The 22,759-nt window shown below is 40.5% G+C and overlaps 1 protein-coding gene across 1 annotated transcript in view; it reads left to right on the top strand.

Annotated features, from left to right (window-relative positions):
- The window catches only part of NSMCE2 (NSE2 (MMS21) homolog, SMC5-SMC6 complex SUMO ligase), a 132,883-nt gene that overhangs the window by 18,089 nt on the left and 92,035 nt on the right, over nucleotides 1-22,759 (top strand). Inside the window, exon 3 of the mRNA XM_080339591.1 lies at nucleotides 11,571-11,677. Within this exon, the coding sequence (XP_080195717.1) occupies nucleotides 11,571-11,677 (107 nt within the window). The remainder of the gene's footprint in view (nucleotides 1-11,570; nucleotides 11,678-22,759) is intronic.

Genomic DNA, 22,759 nt, shown 5'->3' with positions numbered 1-22,759 from the left:
TCCCCAGACTGTAAGTGGGAATGGAATTACACATTGCATGTAAATGTCAAGTGCCAATAATATCTTCTGAGTTAAATCAACCTTGCAAACTCTTTCCTATTTTTCTTAAGCAGATGAATAAAGTTTAACTTGTGATTTCCTTACTAATCATCTTAGTAAGCAGTGGGTGAGTAGAATTTTTACTGTATGGATACATTAATGTGACATTTTCAGAAGACTTTTTTTTTTTTTAAAGTTTATTACTTGTGGGTGTGGGTCTAATTCACAGCTGGTTTTTGAGTGAATTAGGTATGCCATCACTCATCCAAATTCTGTATTTCTTCAGTGTTTTTAGATTAATCTTTTATCCATGCTTTGTTGGAGCTTTGTAGTGTGTCCTGATGTCTCAAGGTAATCTCAAGGTAGTCAAGTCTTCTTTTCCACTGGACAAAGTTACTTTAGTGCAGAGATTTGGCCTAGTCACTTTTATAGAAAACAAGATTTTAAATGGAACAAAATTCAAAATCATATTAGTATAAAGGGAAGAAGAAAATTGTCTCAACTAGCATGTTTTGGCTACAGAAATCTCGAGCATAGGCCTATAGTTCTGGATTTAATTTATTTTAATAGCACAATGTTTGATAGCTATGTGATAGTTTACCAGTTCTGTTTAAGTCCTGAACAGAGGGAGCCTTCTACTTCTTCCTATCTAGTTACAGAACATTCTTGCACTTGGTTTCAATTTATATTCTTATTTTATCAAAGGTTCCCCTCTAAAGGCAATGAGGCGCCCACAAAGCTACTTCTTTCCTACTATGGACAAAGATAACAGGGTTATAAAAAAAATATGCTGAGAGACCATCATCTGTGGTGTACTGTAAGCCATCAAACAAACCCCTGTTTCCTCTCAAAATCATAAATACTTGTGCATTCATGAGAGACCCAGGCAATACAGAATTGCATTGCTGTTTTTAGCACAGAGCTGTGCATTTTCCACATGATAGCAAAGCGGCAGTTCCTCATAGTAGGAGTAATTTTTCATATGAGGTTTGTGGGAAATGGAAAGATTTAGCTCTTTTACCAGTATGCAAGCAACAGAAAGAATGCCACATACCAGCGATTAATGCCAAAAAGGGGAGATCTGCCAATTCACAGAAGAGGCTTTATGCAAAGGAGGCCTGCTAGGGGCAGAATGAATTGCTGGTTTTCATTACGCTTGCAGTTTGTGTCTAGTCTTCGCCTTGTCTGTGTAAGAGGATTAGGTTGTGGGTTGGTTTTTTTGTCTTGGGTTTGGGGTTTTTTTTGGTCATATTGAAGAATTATGGGCTCTGAAAGGCTTAGCTTTAGTACTGCTGCATGGTTAGAACTTCAAATACTGTATCAATATGTGATTCGTGATGAATTGGATGTTTTGTGTGAGGAACATCACCTTTACTTGTGTGAGACACTGGTTTTCTAGACTCCTTTGGTTTAACCTTGGTCATGTTCTGTCTATTAGGTCTCTTCAACAGAAACTCAAAAATATCTAAATCATACAGCAGTATCTACCTTTTGAACAAACAATTAACTGTGGAGATGATACCCATATCTATTGCTATTAACCTTCCCATTTCTGATAAGCTAACAGATCAGTTTCAGATTTAAAAACCCCAAACTTTCCAGTGTTAGCTGTATATTCTGTATCTGATGTATCTTTTGTTTATTCCTTTATGTATGTGGACCAGTGTCAGCTCTGTTGTAAGACACATCACTGCTCTGCCCACAGTGGTATAGAACGTGGAGTTGCCTGCCAGCTTAAAAATGCCTATCAACTGGATTGTTTTTCCAGCTGGAGCTGGTTGCTGCTGCAGCCGTGGCATGGCCAGTGCCCTGGCCCGTCAGCTCAAGTCCAGCCTTGCTCTGTCTGGGGCTTCCAGCTTCTCTCGCTTCTGAAGTGCCAAGGGTTGTAGAAGCAGAAATATAAAAGCTTAGAATGGGAGACTGTGTGGGTTCAGAGAAAAAAATACAAAAAAAAGAGTTATGTTTGGAAATGTCTAATAAAAATATTTGACATTTAAAAAACAGACATATTTTGGCATTTTTCCTTCCCTGGCTGTTTCCTTTTAGGTCAGTAATGTTAAAATGTCAGTGCTGGAAGTGCATTCATTTGTGTCTGCATGAAGCTGTCAGTTATGGAAGCTTAGTTTGGATTCTGTGTTCTTCTTGTGTGGGAATTAACTATGACCACTGAACTGAGCTGAAATAACTTGGTGCTGGAGTGTCTTGAAGTGAAGGATTGTCTTGGTCTTACCTTTCTGTTTGATATGTGTTCCGCTGCTCTAACTTGTTCTGGAGCTCATGGACACCGCAGTCTGCTCATGGGGCTGTAGGAAGAACAGCTCCCTCTGTTTTAGTGGGATGAGTTTGCTGAGCAGTTCACGCACAAGCACGAGTGCCAACACCTGTAGAAGGGTGAAGGGAGTCTGGAGCGAGAGACCGAGAGCGAGGATGCCTCTGGACTGCGACTGCACTCTGGGTCGCTTTTCTTGCATCATGGCCCTATTTTCTGGCCAGGCCATTGAGGATGCACCATGCGACTCTGATCTCTTGTGGTGCCCCATGCAGCGTGTCTAGTCTCGGTAATGAGATTTTGAATTAGATATAACTGCACCAGACTCAGGTAGCTTGAGCCCAAGACCAAGATAGTTGCATTTACTGAAACATTATATCTGATTAAATAAGCTCCGGTGAAGGCTTGTTAGCTTGGGCTCTGAGCTAGGCTGCCCCCAATTCTGGATGGAGAAGTAATGTTTCTGAGAATTTTGAAGGTCTTGGGTGAAAAGGGTTTATTTTCCTATCTTTACTGAATTTTTTTTACTGAAATGTCTTTTCAACCCATTTCCTGTTTCCCCCAAACAGAGGAAATTCTAAGTAACTACTGCGTTTAGTTTAATGAAGATTCACTTTGAATGAGCTTCTCTGAGATGAGAAATATAATTGGTTCATTAACACAAGCAAAAGTGTTGGTTTTTTTCTTGTGAAAAACCTAATGTTATTGTTTACTGCTGGATAATAACAATCATGCCTTTTATTAGAGTCAGACTTGCACTTCACACTAAAATATTTATTTTCCACCTGACAATGCAATTTGAAGTAAGAGTAGAATTGGTTATTGACAACAGAAAACATTAACACTGTTGATTTGTGAACAAAAAAGGGGTGAATTATCTCTGTAGAATTCATAATGTTCAAGTAGAGGTCTTGTTTAATACAGAAGAAATTGTGCTTCTTAAAAGAAATCATAACAAGTTGGAAATGAACTTGTTTGTATAATAAAAAAATTATATAAAATTGCTTATAGTATTCCTTTCCAGGGGAAGTCACAGATCAAACAGCCTGTGACCCTTTTGTGGAAATTGTAAATGCCCATTAAAAGTCTTGAAATAAAAGACTTCATTTGAAATAGCAGTTTTAGAAAGTGTTCTGAGGGATCGAAGAGTAGCAATTACAACACCTTAACAAATATTGCACTGTTTCTTGTGAGGGAAAATATTTCAGTAAAATCTTTGGCCAAATTCTAATGTTACCGTATCAAGCTCTGAGAGGAGAAAGTGAGTAGAAGGACAGCAGTAGATTGCTTGGTTTTCAGTATTCGCAGCCCTCCCGTGTCTGGCTCTGGGGAAGGCAAGGTCAGCAGCCATGCAGTGTGGTGCAGACATGCCCACGCCTCCACAGCCAGCAAGCACGTTAGTCATAGGAAAATCCTTACCCATTAAAATTATTAGTGAATGTTGTTTTCAGCCTTAATATGATGAAATCCAGCAAGGAGAGAGGGATATATCTACATATAGTTATGAAAATAAAGTGCTTTTTTAAATTTTATTTTATGAGGGATTGGTCGAGTTTGTGTGTGAAGATAACTCATGCCTTTTACTTGCTTAGATAATACAGGTGTTGTTGCTCTACCTTTTTCTTGGCAAGCAAGTAGGCTTAGGAAGCTTCCCCCCCAGCTCCACCCTGCTCCACTTTGCCACCCCCTCAGTTGCACTGGTACAACTGTTTGTGTATCTGCGCTTCAGATTTAATTACTGGAATACCATGGGTTTGTTGGGTTCGCTCTGGGAGGACGGAATGCTATTTTTAGCTTGGATTGTTTCATTAATCCAATTCATAGTATAAGCCTGTGAAAAGCTATCCTAGCTGGGGGGCAGCAGAGGAGGAACATAGAACAGCAGGGATGAGGGCCTGGGGAGATGACCTGTGAAACTCTCTTTGTTGCCAAAGAAAAGGTACACGAACCTCACTCAGCCTTGGTGTTTTCTTGCTGCTTGTCTGTCAATGAGCTTGTGTTTCTGTTCTTCTTGGGCCTGTGGATGTAGATAGTGTTAGGGAATGCTGATTTACTCATTTGTTGAACAGAACATAGTAGCTCTAGATGGATTGAATCTTATAAATGCTTTATCCTTTTTTTCAGTGCTCCTGCTTACTAGTTACACTGTGTTTGTTAACTTTAAATTGATCTTTCGGCAAAATTATGTAGGCATTAATTGGTAAAATAAAGATTAACCTCACTATAACCTTGGAATTTAGTAAGGAGGAAAAAGGTGTTGGTCAGGTGCTCATCTCTTTCGTCTGAAGAGAAGGAAGGAGCCTGGGAATCCTATGGGCCTTAATATTTAGTCAAGCAAGCATCCATTTTTATTTGATAAAGTGTGTACATAGTACCTGTCTTCATTTCTTGATGCTGTATGTGTGGCACCAAACACAGATGTTACAGTAGCAAAAAATTTGTAGATATGATAGAAAGGCTTTCTTCTCTTTCTGTTTGATAGAAAACTGTTCACCTGTATGAGAGAGTAGTGGATGTCTTATTATTTGTGTGCCTCGGCTTAAATTAAACCATCTCTATTTGTGGTGAATAATATTTTATTTGGATTTTATACAACAAAGCAGGTCAGCACATGTTGGAGTGTTTTGCTAAATCAAACTCCGTGTGAGAACCTTATTTCATGAGGTAATATCACAGTGTCAACAGGTGTTCAGAGGTATTGCCCTTTACCTTGCAGTCTGTTTGGATACTGTGGCAGAAATATCTGGTAAGATAGATCTTTGTTACTGCTTTCATGTCTGAACTGGGATCATCATGACTTTTTAGCCTTCCCCTGGTAGTTTTGAAGAAAAAAAACCAACAATGTAAGGAAGTTGCTTTCAAAAGCCCTGTTGGCCTAGTTCTGCTGGCTGTGGAGTTTAAGGGAGTTTCATGTTGAGCAAAAGTTTCATGATTACTTTATTATAGAATAATATGGTAAGTTATTTTCAAAAGTGGTTACTAATACTGGGTGCCTCAGCTTCTTTGTGCCCACTCTGAGATGACTGTTTCCAGAATGTGTGCAACACCCACTTGCTGGAAGTGGTGGCCCCTTGAGATGTTTCAAACTGGGCATTCAGCAACTGAGATGTTTCAAACTGGGCATTCAGACCCTGCATGGTCTGTTTCTGTTGAATTTCTGTCTCTCTCTACAATATAATGTACTTGAGTTTCATTTCCATGGGATTGGCAGGAGCCTCTTGGGTCACTGAATCTTGTCTCTTCCCATTTCAGACTGTCATAGCCTACGGGGAAATGGCTTGTAATGCAATATGAGGCGTTTTGTCTTTTTTTTTGTCAGGAGCAGACTCTCTTGGCTCATATTACTTAAATAAGCAGGGAGAAATGGATAATTGAAGATTTTTTCAGTTACTTGCTGAATGAAGTAAATGTTTAAATCCAGACTGAAAAGCACTGCCCTTTCTGAAACAAAACCTCAAAAGACTTTACTCATGTACAGCAAAATGCTTGACCTGAATCCAAGTATTGTAGTTTGATTTGCAATTTCTTAACAGAAGCCGAATAGAAAATAAGATGAAACTTCAGAAATCATTCACAAGTGATAGTTCTGGTACAACTGTGGGCTCAGTCAACTGATGGTGTTCGTCTGTGCTGGCCTTTCCTTTACAAGGTCTAGCAGTCCTGTGCCAACACTCCTCTCACTTTTATTCCTTCTACTCAGATTTTTTTCTTTTATAGAATATAGGAAACTCAGATTTGACTTCCTTCTTTGCTTGAACTTGATTTGAACTTGAACTCACTTTCAACTGTCTTCCAGAAGAATGGCTTCGAGACAAGGCTGTTGAATATTGTGGAATTTGATAGAATCACAGAATGGTTGAGGATGGAAGGAACCTCTGGAAGTCATCTTATCCAACCCCCCTGCTCAAGCAGGGCCACCTAGAGGAGGTTTCTCTTGATGCCATTTCATTTTGTTAGACGTATCTACTTTTCACTGGAATGTTGAGGGTAAAATCACTCATGCACACTTGGTCTCTATCTCCATGTACATGAAAGCTTTCTGTGCAAGCAGAACGGCTTCATTAAGGGACAGTGAGGGAAATCCAGCTCAAAATACTCTACAGCCCAGTTAAGTAATTTCCTGAGAAGCTGGAGGTTTCTTTAGGAGTAGCTTTAGCAGTAAGTAGCTTCTGACTGTTACATGGAGGGAAATTTTGCAATTACTGCCCTGAGTTCCCCTTTACTGCACCAGTTGCCATGCCCTGTATGGTTGTTGGCCCTCTGATCAGCAATAATTTTTCTTCTCTTATGAATTGCAGTGGTTAGTTCCCTAACCAAAGGGCTCCCTGGAGATTTTTGGGCATTCCACTTTCAACCATTTCTGTGGTTTTAATGTAAGGACACCTGCATTCAGGAGATCAAATTGGTTTTCTCCTGTCTTTTGCTGTTCCTTTTTATTGCTTCTGGTTTCTTTTAGTTTAGAATATTCTGTACTAGCATTCTGCCTAATAGATAAAATACATTATAGGTTGGGGAGATGAGGCTTTGAAAGAAATCTCCTTTGATGAGGGTTGTCCATGTATCTGCAGGAATAGTGAAGATGCACCTTCAGGGCTGCAGAAGCAACCTGGCTCCTGTTTAAGTTCCTGTTGGTCTGCGTAGGCTGGAGCACCGTGGCAGGGTTCAAGTGTATATAGGCAGAGGAGGGAAATAGGACAATGGTCTCTTACATAGGTCTTTATCATCTCACTACTACATGGCAGAGGGACATCTTGCTACTGTCTTCTCCAAGTGTTTTGTGAATCTTTTTTTACAGAATGTGGGTTGGTTGATTGTTTTTTTTTTTCCAGATGTGTTGTCCAACTTGAATTACCAACAGTTTTGAGTAGACCAAAACTGGGGAACATTGCGGTGTCTTAGCACTTTTGGTTTTGAAAATGAAGTACTTGCTAAAACCAGCAAAAGTGCTTAGCTGTATCCTGAATTGAGAATGTACATTCTCCTCCAGAAGACAGAATTAAATCCAGCAGTCTGGGAGCTTGTGTTCCTCTGCTGTCAGCAGTAACTTGAAACCTGCTGGCAAAGTGTGTATTTTATCTGCTGCTGGTGCATATGTAGACAACTGACTACTACTGCTGTTGCTATTGGCTCAAGTGACAGATGTTTGTGTTATGTGTGTTTTAAAAGTCTAAAATCTACTGTCAAATTTGTGGGTCGTGGTGTGCCATTCCTCTTCTGCCTTGAATGATGGGAGAGTCTAGTAGAAAAAACACTGTGTAGTCCTGAAATTCAAAGCAACCTAATATGTAGTGCAAGAGGTAGAACTGACAATATCCTGTTCTCTTTAAATTGGAAGTTTCACTTTTGTTAGCCAACGCTATAAAGATATTAGAGTATATCTATATTTATGTTAATCCATGTTTTCTGTGCTTAAAGTACTGTTACATTCGTAGTCTTAGAGCCTTCCTGTAATTTCATGGTATTCCAGACTATTTTGTGTTTGAGACAGTCTGCAGTAGAAGTTAATGCTTATTAGAATTGCTGTGTATTGGCCTCAGGACAGATGTAATACCCTAAATAAGCAAATACTGATGTTGTAACTTTTGCACAGAAAAAGAGGTAGTTGTGAAAAATCTTTAGAAATTTTGCTAACTTAAGGATGCTTACAGGGAACTAAAGTAAGTATGAAGTCAGATGTTAGAAGGAAATGCACGCTTCGGCTAAATGAGTGGCATTTTAGATGTGTGTTAATATGGGAAGTATTAAACCAGTGCTGACTTAAATCTATCGTATTATTGCGACTTCTGTTTTAACACTGTGAGATTCATGATACGTAACTCAGCCCTGATTGATTACAGTTTGAATCAGCAGTAAGGCACCTGAGCATGATCAGTTTGATCTCTTATTAGAAATGAGGGATTGAACTCTTGCTAGTCTCTTTATGTAATTTTCTTCTTTAATATTTAGGGAGACTTTTCAGAATAATATTTCTGTTTCCATTATAAAAAGAGATCATAAAGTCATGCGAGCTGGAATTCATAATCATGAAGTGTGTGTGTTCAGCCAGCTTATTTTAACATGATGCACATGGGCCTTTGAACATGAAAATTATGGCCTTGAACTGGGCTTTCTGTGAGTAAAAGATGTAATATTGCAAAATGTATAATCTCTGGGTGGTGAGGGTAAGGACTTGTGGAGAAATGCTTACTAAACTCAATATATTTAGCTTAGATAACAAGGAGACATAACTACAGTATGCAGCTTCGATGGTATTTTGTGGCAGTAGCTAAAAGCATATGCAGAGAGTCTGGAATGCATTCCTTAGATATGAATGAAAAACATGATTAGGATAAATTTTGATTAGATAACAGAAGGGCACTGATCCAGCACTTGCGAAGCGTTTGATTCTGGTGTTGAGCTAGGCTGTCGGCCTGCAGAGTGAAAGATGTGAGTACTTTGGGGAGTCAGCTGGCTTTGTAGCTGGAGTCTGGCTGGAGGCTGTTCGGCAGATAACGTGGTCACCGTCTGCTGGAAGGGAGACAGTGCCTTGAATCCCTTCACCACGAATCTCTGCGGCCTTCCGCACACTGAAATAAAAGTAGCAGTGGGGCTTAAAGAGTGGATAATGGACAATGCCTTTTGAACCTTTCAAAAGCATGATATAAGTATTAAATTTTGATCCTTCTTGATATTTTAGCACTGTTATACTAGTGGGTTGGTGGGATTTGGGAGAGTTGTAGGATGGTGGTGAGTCTTCTCTAATTTCTTGTTCCCTAGTAAGATCAGGTCAACCGGTGTGTTCTGATTAGTCTATGGTTCTGATTAGTCTATGGAGTCTGTTGTAAGGAAAGATTTAAGGTGCTGGGATCTCTGCCTTGATGAGCTGTAAAACTTGACATTCCCATACAGTCACCCACAGGTTCTCATCCCCTGTACCCAAGCTCTGCTCCTCACCAGAGAGAGGCAGAAGTGCTCTTAGCTCATCAGGGGAAGGGGGAGTGTGGTGGGAGCAGAGGGGCCATGCACAGTGGATTGTTGCAGTGTGTAATGTGGGACAACGAGAGGTTTTTAAGGCAAACAGGGTAGCCTGTAATGTAAGTTTTATTTTAAATCTTGTTTAGGAGATAGGGAGATGAGTGGCTGGGAACAACATGGGAAATTTCTTCTTAGCTCTCAGCACCTTGGACTACAGGTGGAACTGCAGTTATAAAATGGACTCTGGTATCTGTCAAAGAGCAGAAAGAGGGGATTGACAATAACTGACCTATATACAGTCCTTCAGATCTATATTTATGTCTATAAAGCCTTCAAGGGCAGGCTGTGATCATGTGTTAAGTGACGCATTCAACAATTTCCTATTATACATATCATACTTCATGTGCATGAAAGAACAGCAACAGGAGAAGAGCAGTGAACATCACCAAGACTTACAAGAGACCTGTGGATGGATGGAACGATCAGGACATGAACAAAGTAGGGCAGGATGTAGTTACAGATAATGTCCCTCTTGCCTGAGCTGTGTTCCACCTCTTTGAGCTTTATTTTAATGCGTCTCTCAAGTGGCAACATTACTGTTCTTTATCTAAAGCTTTCTTTAACTTTTAGGAAAGACAGTGTTAATACAGCTCTCTTAGTGTTTGACAATGCACTTCTCTTCCCCTAAGGAAAAAAAAGAAAAGATTTAGACCACTGTAGTTTCTTTATGTTGTGGATATGATTCATTCTGGCCATGGGAGGAGAATGACAGTTACTTGCTACACAAACTTTTCCTGTGATTCATGGAGTGCCATTTGTGTCAGCCTTGAAGGAGGCACTTCGTATGCTTCCTAGCAGGAAGGAAAGAGAGCATGATCATAGTTACCAGCTAGGATATGGAAACTGGGTGGGAGGGAAGGGAAAGAGGAGAGGGAAATGCTGATTATTCAGAAGAAAGTTGGAATGCCAAGATTCTGTCTGCAATACTCATTCATCTACTTAATGAAAAATGGATACATACCAAACCTATATGTAATTAAGGGAAACATCATGACTGTAATTGCCATGTTCACAAAATAGTATGGCTTATTATGTAACTTTTTTGTGTAAATATATCTTAGCGCTTTTCCTTCTGCTTCCTGGATCCATCACTGTTTCATATGGTATGAAGCTTCTATCCCTGAGTGTTGTGTTTCAGCAACACTTTCAGGTTTTGCTCTCAAGCTAAGACGGCTTTATGCAATGCTTTATGTTAGCTTTCTGCAGAGACAGATTTTTGTGCTGTAAAATACTAATATAGTTAGCAACTTAGGAAGTGCACTTACTTGCCAGCTCAGAAGACATTTTCTTTTCTTCACAAAAAAAGTAATTTAAAAAGCTATGCCACAATTTTCTTCCTAAAAATAACAGCACAGATTGGCTACTTAAACTGCTTATAAAGAAGAATACTCCATTAAATGCAACCCCTAATGCTGCACGGCAGGCTTTGGGGCTCTTTCACGGCTTTCAGCTGCTTCCAGGTGTTTTCTTTACACCTAGAAACTGCAGGGTGGGAATAAACAGGAGTAGAAGCAGTGGAAACTCACATTTCCGAATTTCTTGTTTTTCTAAATGAGTTATGGAGTCAGGGCTGGCTGTCCTCTCACAGCTGGCAGTATTTGGTGTGTTACATGCACCTGTGTCAGGAGATACAGCAGGGCTGCTCAGCCCTATTGCATCTACAAGAGTCCTGCAGCTGAGCAGATGCACAGCAACGTTACAATTAATTGATTTTCATTGGCAATTAAAATGTTACTTTTAATTCACCAGTACTATTCAGGCTCCCATTATTTCCTGTGTTATAAAGTGCTGGCTCTGTTCTGATTTTGCAGTAGCTATGCTTATTGGGGATAAGGGGTCTAATTATAGCTCTGAACTATACTGTACTGAGAGGGCATTTAAGTTTCTTCTGACTATTTCTGAGGCAATGTGATGAGTCACGAAATATAACTTTTGCAGAAAATATCCTGATTGCCTAATGACTAGGTGTTGGTAGATGAAATTATACACACTATCTCTTGTTCACATGAAACCAGGGAAGTGTTTTTCTGAGTAAGCTGTTTGTTCAAGTTACCCAAGAAATGTCAAGGTTTACAGTCGCAAAATAGGAAAAATGTATATGTTTGAAGAGCTTGAAAACCTTTGCTTTGCCTTGCCAGATGCTTTAGATATTCACAGCATTAATATTTGTCTTTATATCTGTAAAGAAAAAATGCTGCTTGAAAATAATACAGCTGATCATCCATGTACAAAATATTTTGTTCTGCAGATGATGCGGAGGATGTTAACAGTATGGAAAATGTCATGTTACAATATGCTGCAATGGACAGAGAACTTAAACATTATATGAAGGCAATTGAAGAAACAGTAAATCAGGTAAACTGCCACTTCTATTATAGTTATGAAACTACATCCTTACTTAAATATTATTTTTAATATATACAAATATTACATTAAAACAATACATAGCTGGAAAGATCGATCTTTGACAGGTACGAAATACTAAAACTGCCAGTACAACTATTAATTTTTCTTCCTAGCACGCATGTAGTGTGATACAGTTTCTAATACGTTCCCACCAAACTCTTGCACCAGTTGGAATATGGGATGAACAGTCCTTTGGCAATGACTGAGGACCGTGTAATGTCAGCTAATACCTTCTTCTCGTATTGCGGAAAATGGAAGCCGTGTAATGAATGGGGCAGCTGATCTCAGAACAGACCAGCAGCTGTGGTAGTGGGGAACTGGTGAAGCCTGGTTTCCAGTGTCTTTCTGCCACATGAATTTGCTGGTGCTTAATAAAGGGTGAGCTTATTAATTGTTTGCTTAATCACCTAGGGTCTGGTTTGCTAGCTGACCGCTCATTTTTTGCAAGGGCTGTTGCATTTCAGGCTGTTCAGGGGGTTTCTGGCTCGGTGTGGAGTGTGGCTGCAGTTGCACAACAGGTGCTGGGGCTGTCGGGATGAAACGCGCGCAGCACGCGTTGTGAAAGCTCCTTTCATTAGCAAACCGGGCCCGACGGAAGATGCCGAACACCGCCTTTCGGAGGACTTCTCCCTCCTGGCCTTTCGCGGACAGGAACGGATGTCGAACAAAAAAACACCTTGTCCTGCCCCGCTGCGCCCCGAGGGCCGGAGCGCAGGGCGGGGGCTTTGGCCGCCAGGGGGCGCCGCGGTTGCGCTGCCCGGGGGCTGCGCTGAGCAGGGCGGGCCGGGGCTGCGGGGGATCCCGAGGGTGCGGCGGGTCCGGCAGCCGCGCTGCCCGTCCCCGTGTGCCGGCCCTGCCCGCCCTCCCGGTGACTCGGATTTCCTCATGGTTGTGGTCCTGTCAGCCCGCTTTGATTCTTTGGTCCTGGCTCTTGGACTATGCGTAATACGTTCGGCTCTGTCACCTTGTTACCCCGATTCCAGTGCGCTGCTGCTGTACCTGCATTCACAGAATCACAGAATGACGGAATGTTAGGGATTGCAAGGGACCTCAAAAGATCATCCAGTCCAATCCCCCTGCCAGAGCAGGAACACCCAGATGAGGTTACACAGGAAGGCATCCAGGTGGGTTTTGAATGTCTCCAGAGAAGGAGACTCCACAACCCTCCTGCGCAGCCTGTTCCAGTGTCTGTCACCCTCACTGAGAAGTAGTTTTTTCTCATATTTAAATGGAACCTCCTGTGTTCCAGTTTGTACCCATTACCCCTTGTCCTATCATTGGTTGTCACCAAGAAGAGCCTGGCTCCACCCTTGTGACACTCACCCTTTACATCTTTATAAACATTAATGAGGTCACCCCTCAATCTCCTCCAAACTAAAGAGCCCCAGCTCCCTCAGCCTTTCCTCATAAGGGAGATGCTCCACTCCCTTCATCATCTTCATTGCCCTGCGCTGGACTCTCTCCAGCAGTTCCCTGTCCTTCTTGAACTGAGGGGCCCAGAACTGGACACAATATTCCAGGTCTGGTATCACCAGGGTGGAGTAGAGGGGCAGGAGAGCCTCTCTCAACCTACTAACCACCCCCGTTCTAGTACACTCTCTGGTAACCCCTGATTGCTCTTCCTGCAGCTCCTCAGTGTTCTCTTGACTGATCATCACAGCCTGGCCTCTAGCAAGAAAGCTATTCAAAGTGTAGGTAGGCTCCACAGCAGATCCAGACATTGAAAGAGTCAGTTTCAGTTGAGTCCATACCTGATCATTTCATTTTTGGATCACATCATGCTTGGAGAGCTTGACTTTCAAAGTAACCTATTTTAGTATCTGCAAGTAGACTTTTAAGTGTCAGTTTTGTATGGATACAGGTTCTTAGGGACATCATTTAGTGCTAGAGTTAGGTTATGGTTGGACTCGATGACTCTGAGGATCTCTTCCAACTGAAATGATTCTGTGATTTCTCTAGAAAAGGCAAAAGCACATCCCTGATTTCCCTTCAAGATGTGAAATTTGTGTTTCAAACCATGAAGGTAGTAGAGCTTTTTTTCAATTAAACCTGTCTTGCTATTACCTTGCTATTGTTTTTTGCTATTAAAAAAAAAAAACAACCAGGAGAACAAAGCCGTGCATTTTCCACTAGTCTTATTCTGAGGAATGCCTACATGGTTTTTATTTTGTAGAACAGCTTTCCTTTAGTAAATTTTTAAAATCATCCTGAGTCAGGTGTTTAACTGGAAAATCTTCATCCAAATAATTAAATATTACATGTTTATAAGGAGCTGAAAACTATGACTACATCAACAAATGTTGGACAGCATTAAATACTGTTCCACAGTATACATTTCTATTCATGTGTCACCATAATTGCAGGCCTCCTAGTTTATATTTGTCAGAAACATGATGGATCAGAACTTTTTCCTTTTGTTTGGAATACTCATGATTTTTAAAATTTTCACAGTAAAACATGACCTAGTCCTCACATCGTTAGAGATCACTGATGTATATCCAGATTTGAGTGAAATATAGTAGGTTTGTATTTTGATGGTAACTATTAACTAATTGATATGTTATTGTCATAACAAGATTTTCAAGTAATTTTCAACAATGTAACTTCTTTCATTATTCCCATGTATCAGCAAAACCCTCTCTTCATCCTTAGGAATACAAAGACAAACCCATGTCTTCACCAACAAAGCACTCAAATCCTGTTTACTTCAAATGCATTCACTCATGATCTTTTAAGTTAGGCACAAGTTTAACTGCTTGACTGAAGTGAAGATTTTTTGGGGGTTTAGGTAGGGCAATGATACATTCATGATTTTTAGGATCAGATTCAGCAGCATCTGTTGTGTGCATATTTATGCTTGTGTGCAAAAAAATAAAGTCCTGGAAGGACTGGTTTTCATTTTTTCCTTTTTTTCAGCCTAATGTAGCTCATTTATGTTGTGTCAGAGGCTCCTCCTTGCTTTGCTAAAACAAGCTCGTTCTCTGTTCTTTCATTCCTAAGGTTTCAAAAATGAAGCTCCAAGACATTTATCACATTTAAGAGTCTACGTGGATTATGAAGTCAGTAATGGCCAACCTGTGTATTAATCTCTAGCCACACTTCTGTTATCTCTGTTTCCTATGTTGCTCTAGGGAATTTTCTGTACTTTCCACTGCCAGCATCCTTAGCAAACCTTTCTAAGTTAGAGAAAGAAATGCATATAAGCTTCTGCAGAGATACAGGGATACAATCTGTTCTCTACAAAATAACAGCAAGTGCTTTGTTTTGGAGGGCAGCTGTGTGCCGTGCCTCTAGAACTGCACAGTTACCTGTCAGGGACAGCTTAAAATCTGCTTCTGGGAAACAGATCCTGTGGCTGAATTTAGGACTGCACCTGGAGGTGGCTGTGGAAAGGCTTGGGTTTAAAATAGTCTCTGCTGGCTTGGTCCCTGGTTTCATCAGAATTCCTTACCTGAGGGCTTTCGCTGGGGAGTTGCAGCAGGTCATTCGTTTTCACAAGCAGACTGTTTTCCATATACAGTTTTATAAGTATTTGTCTCAAGCTGCAAAACACATTTTATCTGATTATTTTGTGAGTTTGTCTGTTGTCATTTTTTCTGGTCTTTACATATAGCAGTGAATCTGAAAGTATGAAAGTGTTCTGTGCTTCACCTTCTAACCACCTGCTCATAGTGAAATGTCCAACCAGCAAGATAAGGAGATAGCGGCAGTTAAAATTCCTGATTTATTATTTTATTATGTGTACCTTTAAATGACATTGACAGAAAGATGATATTGTACAACAAAAGTATGTGATATAAATAACCAGGAACTAGCATGAGATATAGTCACATGTTTTTAAAAGTCAAGTTTTTTGTTGATTTAGGCTGCAGTAGGTGGAATGCAGAAGGTGAAACATATCAGCATCCTCTTCTATTTGAATCAGCAGCCTGTTGAGCAAGAAATAAGCAGTTGAATCACAGTATTTCCAACAATAGGCTGTGGGAAATCCTTTGACTGTGGAAACTCCCTGTGCTACTGGATTTTCTAGTACCTGTGTAATGACTGGACTCCTACTTCTGCTTCTTTTTTCATTTTTAATGGGTATTTTAAAAATAAATTAGCCAATATTTGGGTCATTTCCATGCAAAGTCTGGACAGCACTCTTATTTTTAGTGCAACACCAAAAAGACTGATGGAGCTGGAGTATCTCTTGCAGACTTCTTTCTACTGTTGAAGCAGACCCAAGTGAGTGAGACCCAGGCTGACCGAGCCAGCTCAAGTGTCCCCTACTCTGGGTGCACTCTCAAGTGGCCAGAGTGCCAGCACGTTGTGCCTGCTCTTGCTCTCCCACTCTGCTCTCTAGATTGGCAGGGGTGCTGGCGATGGACTCTGATCACTATCATCTCAGCTTTTCAAACATTTGGCTTGATTTGGACTGTAAAAGCTGGGGTAAATTTTCTGAGCAAGTCCCCAGAGTTCTCTAAGTAAAATGAACCACAATGTATTGTAAATCTATCTCGAGAACAAAGATGACATAACTAGCTTTCTATTGTTGTGTTACTCCTACCTCTGTTTTTTTCTCCTGCAAGGAAAGAGAACCTGGCCTGTTTTGTTTCTTTTGCAGCTGAGAACTAAGTGTTGCATGTGGTAATGGCACCTCTGCTAAAGATTGCTTAGTACTTCCTGTTGGAAGTTACTCCGTGGCCAAACATCGGTCTATCTTGCTTGAATTGTGTCTGCCTTTTGCTGAGCCTGAGCACTGTGAGGGAGGGCAAATCTAAACCTGAGTGAGGTGGAAGAAAAGCATAGGAGACAAATTTAAGAAAACTCTTAAGAGCCACATGAAGGAAGGGCTGCGAATGGGAAGAGGGAGACAGGTGAAGGATGTGGGCTTGGGAAGTCATGAGGTCATGCAGACAGGGAGGGGAGAGACTGGTTGAAAGTGCTGAGGAGGAGGTGGTGTTGAGCTGGAAGAAAAAGATGGAAATATTAGAAGTTGTGTTGATGTTTGGGTTTTATCCTTCTGCTACAGCTTTCCCATATTCTAGTTGAGTCAGTTCTGTCACCATGTCAGTGGCTGCTGACGTCTTTGTTTTCCAATTAACCTGCATGGAAACTGATTTTAGCAATTATAACTGTAAATTAGATAACATGTAATTATAGTTTGAACACAGGAAGGGAAATGAAATGTGTTCTTTGTTGGGTGTTATCTATAAAACTACATACAGCTGCTGTAGGTACGTGTCTTGCATAGGGGTTGAAGTCTGGATGTGTCGGTCATTCATGCCTGTGTAACTTAACACCGTGACAAGTGTTCAGGCTTCCTTTGGCAAAGATGAGGAACTGCACCATGTTCCTTATACAAGAGTGGTTTTGTCTCTACAGAATATACAGGAACTACTCTTAGATTTGTTTTGTGGTTTTGGTAATAGTTCCCTTTAGACTAAGAAGTTCTTTGGACAACGGGGAGGGGATGTTTGTTCGCTTTATCAGTAATTCAGAGCATCTTACTCAGTACTGGGGTCTGTTATCACCATGGCCAAGTGTGTAGGTTTAAATTCTGCAAAGGAGTAATTCCCTTCAGCAATGTAGGCCATAATCATTCCAAGTGTGCAGCTTGTGAGTGATCTAAGGAGCATCTGCAGAAAAGGAAAGGATCCTATTTAAAACTGCTGTACAGCAAAGTCCATGGGCTATGTTTGACTTGCAAACTATTTAGAGGAATTCCAGTTTCTTCACTTAAAACTCATAATATAATGCTCTAGTGACATGGAAAGTCTTCCTTAGTCTCAGAAAAAAACAAAAGGGAGTTGAAGATAATATCTTTGTTACCCGGCTCTGCCAGCGTAGCTGTGTTAGCTGTCGGTCCTGTTAGAGAAGGTTCTGCCAGTATATCCAAGTCATCTCTATTGACAAAGCCAACTAAACCAACAAACTCTTGCTCTAGTGGTAGCTCCATCTGCAGTGTGGGTTCTGAAGGAACAGCAAAGTGAGCCAGGGGTTGTAATTCCACCCAGCTCCCATCGTCCTTGGTGGCACAGTTGTAGCAGCAAAACTAGTGCGATGACCAAGTCCAGTCTGTGTGGCAGACACTGCCAGTGCTACCAGTGACCTCTGCTGCCTGTTGGAGACAGCGCTGTCCTGCAAAATTGGATTGTCACTTAGTTTTCTGTTGGGCTAAGTAACAGCAAGACTATGAATCCCGTGAGATTCATGTATTTTAGTTGATTCAGGACCTTGCCAGTGACTGATGCTGTGATACCCATTATATTTTGACATTGGAGCTTCCCAGTTTCATGGAACAAACAACCTTGTTTGGTGCTGATACTTTCTTAATGAGCACTATGCTCTTCTTCTTCTTCTTGCTGCATTGCCATGACAGCATCTGTTAAGGCAAATCCCACTGATGATATCCATACCTGCAATGTGACCTTTGCTGTTCAGAGCATTTTCTCTGATATGTGCAATGTGTCAGTGTTTCTTGATTCTGAAATCTTGTATGCAAGCCACAAAAATTTCAAGACCTTCTTCTACTTGAAAAAGTCCTCTGCTGCCCAGAAATGGCTCAGGAAGATGTTCGTGAAATCTGCTACCATGAAAAAGGGTTTAGTGAGATGGATATATCTTGGGCTGGTAGGAAAAATAAAAGAACTCTTGTAGTCTTCTACTACATTTATTCTGACTTTGTAATTGTAGAAGTTGGCGAATCTGTCTTGAAGTTCACTTACAGTGTACCGAAGGGCACCATCAGCAGCAACAACTCAATCCCCTGGTGAAAGACCTTGTACCTGTGCAGTGTCTTCTCTTGCATCAAATAGTAAATAGATTTCTGGAGAACTTGCTTCATCTTTTAAGTTTTTGTTAACAATAGATGTCTCCATGGCTATTATTTCAGTACCCTGAATGCTAACTGGAATTGTTCTTTACTGCCTGTTTTCTTGCCATCTACTAATCATGCCTTCACCTAACAGAATAAGTAAAATATGGACATTGGATCAAATCCTTATATTGACTTAGGCAGGACAGAAGAGGAAAATTTGTGACTCTATATTATGCTCTGCACATATATGTGATGCCATAGGGCTTAATAAAACTTTTCCAATCAAACTTAATTCTAGCATTTACTAGCTATGGCGTTCTTTAACATTTTGAAGTTTCTTCAGTGAAATTTCTTTGATATAATTTATAATCAATAGTGTAATGCTTACTCTGTCCTACTGTCATCTCCAAACAGTAAGTCAAACAGCGTTGCACTGTTGTAGGCATGCACTCCACTTCCTGCAGAAACTGGGACAAAGATGCATTTCAACACATTTCTGATATTTACTTTCTAATGTTTACTTTTTTGTGTCAGTCTCTGGATGTGTTGGGTAAGCGTCTATTGGAAGCCGCTTTTTTATTTGCCCAGAATCGGTAAGCTATATGTATAGTTAACAACAGTAACACATTAGAGTCCACATTTGATGAGCTGCAATAAAAGATAATTTTTTTACTGAGCAGTATATAAAGAAGGAGGAGTAGTGTTTGATTTTATGTGGGTTGTGTAGCACATCTGCAGTAGCATGTCTGAGTGTCTCATAGTAGGCGTAAAGACGTGCCCTGCTTTTTGGAGACTAAACCCTGGAAACCCTAGCACACAGACACAAGTTTATTTGACTTCATTGCGGTTGCTTACATTTGTCGAGCTAAACATTTTCCTAAATATTTGCAGTGTCAACACAGGAGCTGCAGAGTGGGGCAGCAGGGGCCACAACTAGTTAGAAGAACGAGGATTTGATTGAAAAGAAATGGTCTGGAGTCGGGACTATCACATGGAACTGGGAGCTCTGCAGACAGGGTGGCAGCAGGGACAGTATTTAGAAAAATCATGCTGAAAAAATGCTCAGAACCCCATCGTAATTTGAAAACTGTGTTATGTTGGGCGGCAGTGCTGCAAACTAGCCCAGGATTAAGGAGGACTGGATACTATTTTCAGGTCTACTAGCAGCCTGCGTGGTTGACCTTGACAAATTATTTTGCTCTGTGCCTTGGGCTACGGTCCCGTGTTCATTAATACCAGTTTTGTGCGGTACCAAATCACCTGGTAGCACATTCTCGTCGAATAAGCCACATCACATGATAGCGTGTTTATGCTGGCCCTATGCCGTTGCAGACGGACGGACACTACCTGGTGAAGCACAACTCTGTGCGGAATTAGAATTGGCAGAGTGAGTTGCACTCGATCAGTGCGTCATGCAGCTGTGGTGTTTTTGATCTTGCACTAGACATACTGAAACTGAATTTACTGTCTAGTTCAACCACGATCTCAGTCATGTGGGCAACATCCCATATTTCTGCCTGTAAAGAGGTTTTTTTTTTTCTACCTGAAGATTTCCAAACAATTTCAATTCAGTTTTTTAATGGTTTTATTTTAGTACTAAGGATTGTAACTGGCAGCCTGAACTCTTGTGGGAATTCCAGAAGGTCACAACGGAGAGCAACTGAAAGTCTCTGTGGTTTTGATCCTTGCTTTTCTAGGCAATGTCTGTGATAACTCTGTCTGGCTAGATTAGCCTAGAGGAAGAAGATAATAGTATCAAATGGAATGAAATTTGTAGATGTTGAGCTAGATAGATAGCCAGTGCAAATTAAAAGGCCATCTTCATCTCAAATAATGGATTCTTTTGTTGTTGTTGATGAAACTTATGACTGGAAACACTGGAGTTTCAGCTGATCAGTAGTGAAAATAGTCTTTCAGATTAACCATCTCGTCTAGAAAAATCCTGCTGACAGTCCAAAGATTTAAATTCTGGGGTTAGGGGGCAAGTGGGGGGAGCACTAAAGACTGTATGATTCTCAGCAGCAGAGGTTTTGACTTGAAATTAATTTCTCCCATTAATTGAACACACCCACATTGATCAGTATCTTTGGGGAGGCAGTTCTGGAATGCCTTCCATAAAATATCTCTCTCCAAATGTTCAGTGTTGTTTTAATTACTGTAATTGTTTCCAGAAATCATATGTTAATGTGGAGTATTTTAATATTCCTCCTCCAAAAGTCCAAAAGTTAGGTCACCCATTTAAAAACATTTACTCTTTCTCCAAGTATGTTTTTTAACTGACCTTATCAATAAAAATATTCAGCTCTCCAGATTTTCCCTCTGCAAATTTCTTAGCAGCTTTCTAATGAATCACAGACAAAATGTTGCTTACAGCATTAATTAGATCACACTTTTTTGTGGCTGCTACTACCATGAATTTGTTTTTGCTGAAGAATTCCAGTTAAGAAGGAGTTAGTGGAAGTTGCTCCCCTCATTCCTTGCGTCCTTATAAACTAGATTATTTGGGACTTTCTCTTGGTGAGTTACTCAATACTGAGCATAAGCAGGGATGTGCATCCAATGTGTTAACACATAGTTTAGAATGTATCAGATTCTTGTGACTTGATAATATGGGTCGTTCTGCATGTTTTAACTTTTATAGAACTGTATATGTAGGGCTGTTGTTAAAATGGAAAGAACTGATGATCTGTGCAGCATTTCTTAGTTCTATTTTTTGACGTTGGAAGTTTAAGAGCAGCTCTTTGATGTTTATTTCATTAAATTATGTACATAGTGGGTTCCTCGTGATTTTTAACACAGGTACTCAACCTGTTCTGCAAATGTCAAATTGTCTTTCTTTCTCACCTTTCACATTGCTCCTGTTGATAGTGCTTTGGTTTAACAGAAAAAGCATGACTGTGATTTGCTGCAGTATGTAACTATGCCTATTTTAATGCATATTAAAATAAAGAAAAAAATCTGCTTAATAGTATGTTATATTATCTTCCTAACTTGAGGCAGGGGTTTCAAAAAAGACCCTAAATCTGGCCAGAAATCAATACCACATGTCACAGTATCTCCCAAACGTGGCTCCATTGTTGATAACCTACTGCGAGTTACAAAGACTGAGCTTCATAATAAGGGATGGCAAGTTGGAGTAATTTCTGGATTCTCATCTTATTTAACTAAGCTAAGTGCATAACCTGATTAAGCTGCTTTAACCAGTAAGTAAGCTGAAGTATTTCTTCTCCCCTTAGACTTATGTGTTAACAGTGACAGTGAATGAAAAATATTTTAACACTTAAAAAATGCGTGCATCAGATACACTGACAACTTCCTTGTAAAGTGTAAGGTTCCCATGTTAACTTGTATTCACACACTGTGCCTGATAAATTCCACAAAAACGGGGAAATTAAGAGCTCAGTGATATTGTTACTGTTAACCCTTTTGGCCTTACTGCATCACCGCTGCTGCTTTGTGAACAATTCACAGTGTTTTTCTCAAATAGATTTTTATCCTTTGTTGAAAGCTGTTATGATACTGTTTTCCCCAGCAGTCTGTTGTGTGGGGAGAAGAGAGGATAGTGAGGGCTGAAATGTAATGGTGAGTTTACAAGGACTATTGGGAAGAAAGCAGCTCTACCCTGTTTTCCCAAAAATAAGACCTACCCTGAAAATAAGCCCTACCATTATTTTTCAGTATTTTTGAGGATGCTCGAAATATAAGCCCTACTCCAAAAATAAACCCTTGTTACAGTTCATAAAAAAAAGTCAATTTAAATAGTGTCCAGGCAGCTATACATGTAAAAAAGTAATAAGTTTTGGAGCAAAAATTAATATAAGACCCTGTCTTTTTTGAGGGGGAAACAGAGTAGTAGGTAAAACCTACGAGGTGTGGTTTTGTGGTGTGTGATAATTGTTGTAATGGTGAAGTGTGGGCTGCAGATGAAATGTTTCTCCATGGAAATTTTTATGCTTAAATGGAGGTGATCAAGGGATACAGGTCAGGGCTGGGCTGCACTAGGGGCAGTTTGGTCCAGTTTAGTAAAACCTTCTCTTGAAACAGGGCTTTTCTGGACTTAGCTGTTAACAACCCCACTGTCCGCTTTTGCTCCCCGCAAAACAACCCCCCCTTCCCCAACTGCTCTCTGCTAAATTCCACTGATGACTGGAGCCACAGCCCCCATCACTACCTCTTCTCCCTGGATTCATGTTGATTATGTTCAGTTCAGTGGGCAGCTCCTCCCCTTG

This window comes from Nesoenas mayeri, assembly GCF_963082525.1.
Source record: "Nesoenas mayeri genome assembly, chromosome: 2".
NCBI lineage: Eukaryota > Metazoa > Chordata > Aves > Columbiformes > Columbidae > Nesoenas > Nesoenas mayeri.
This window is presented reverse-complemented; position numbering and strand designations above follow the sequence as displayed.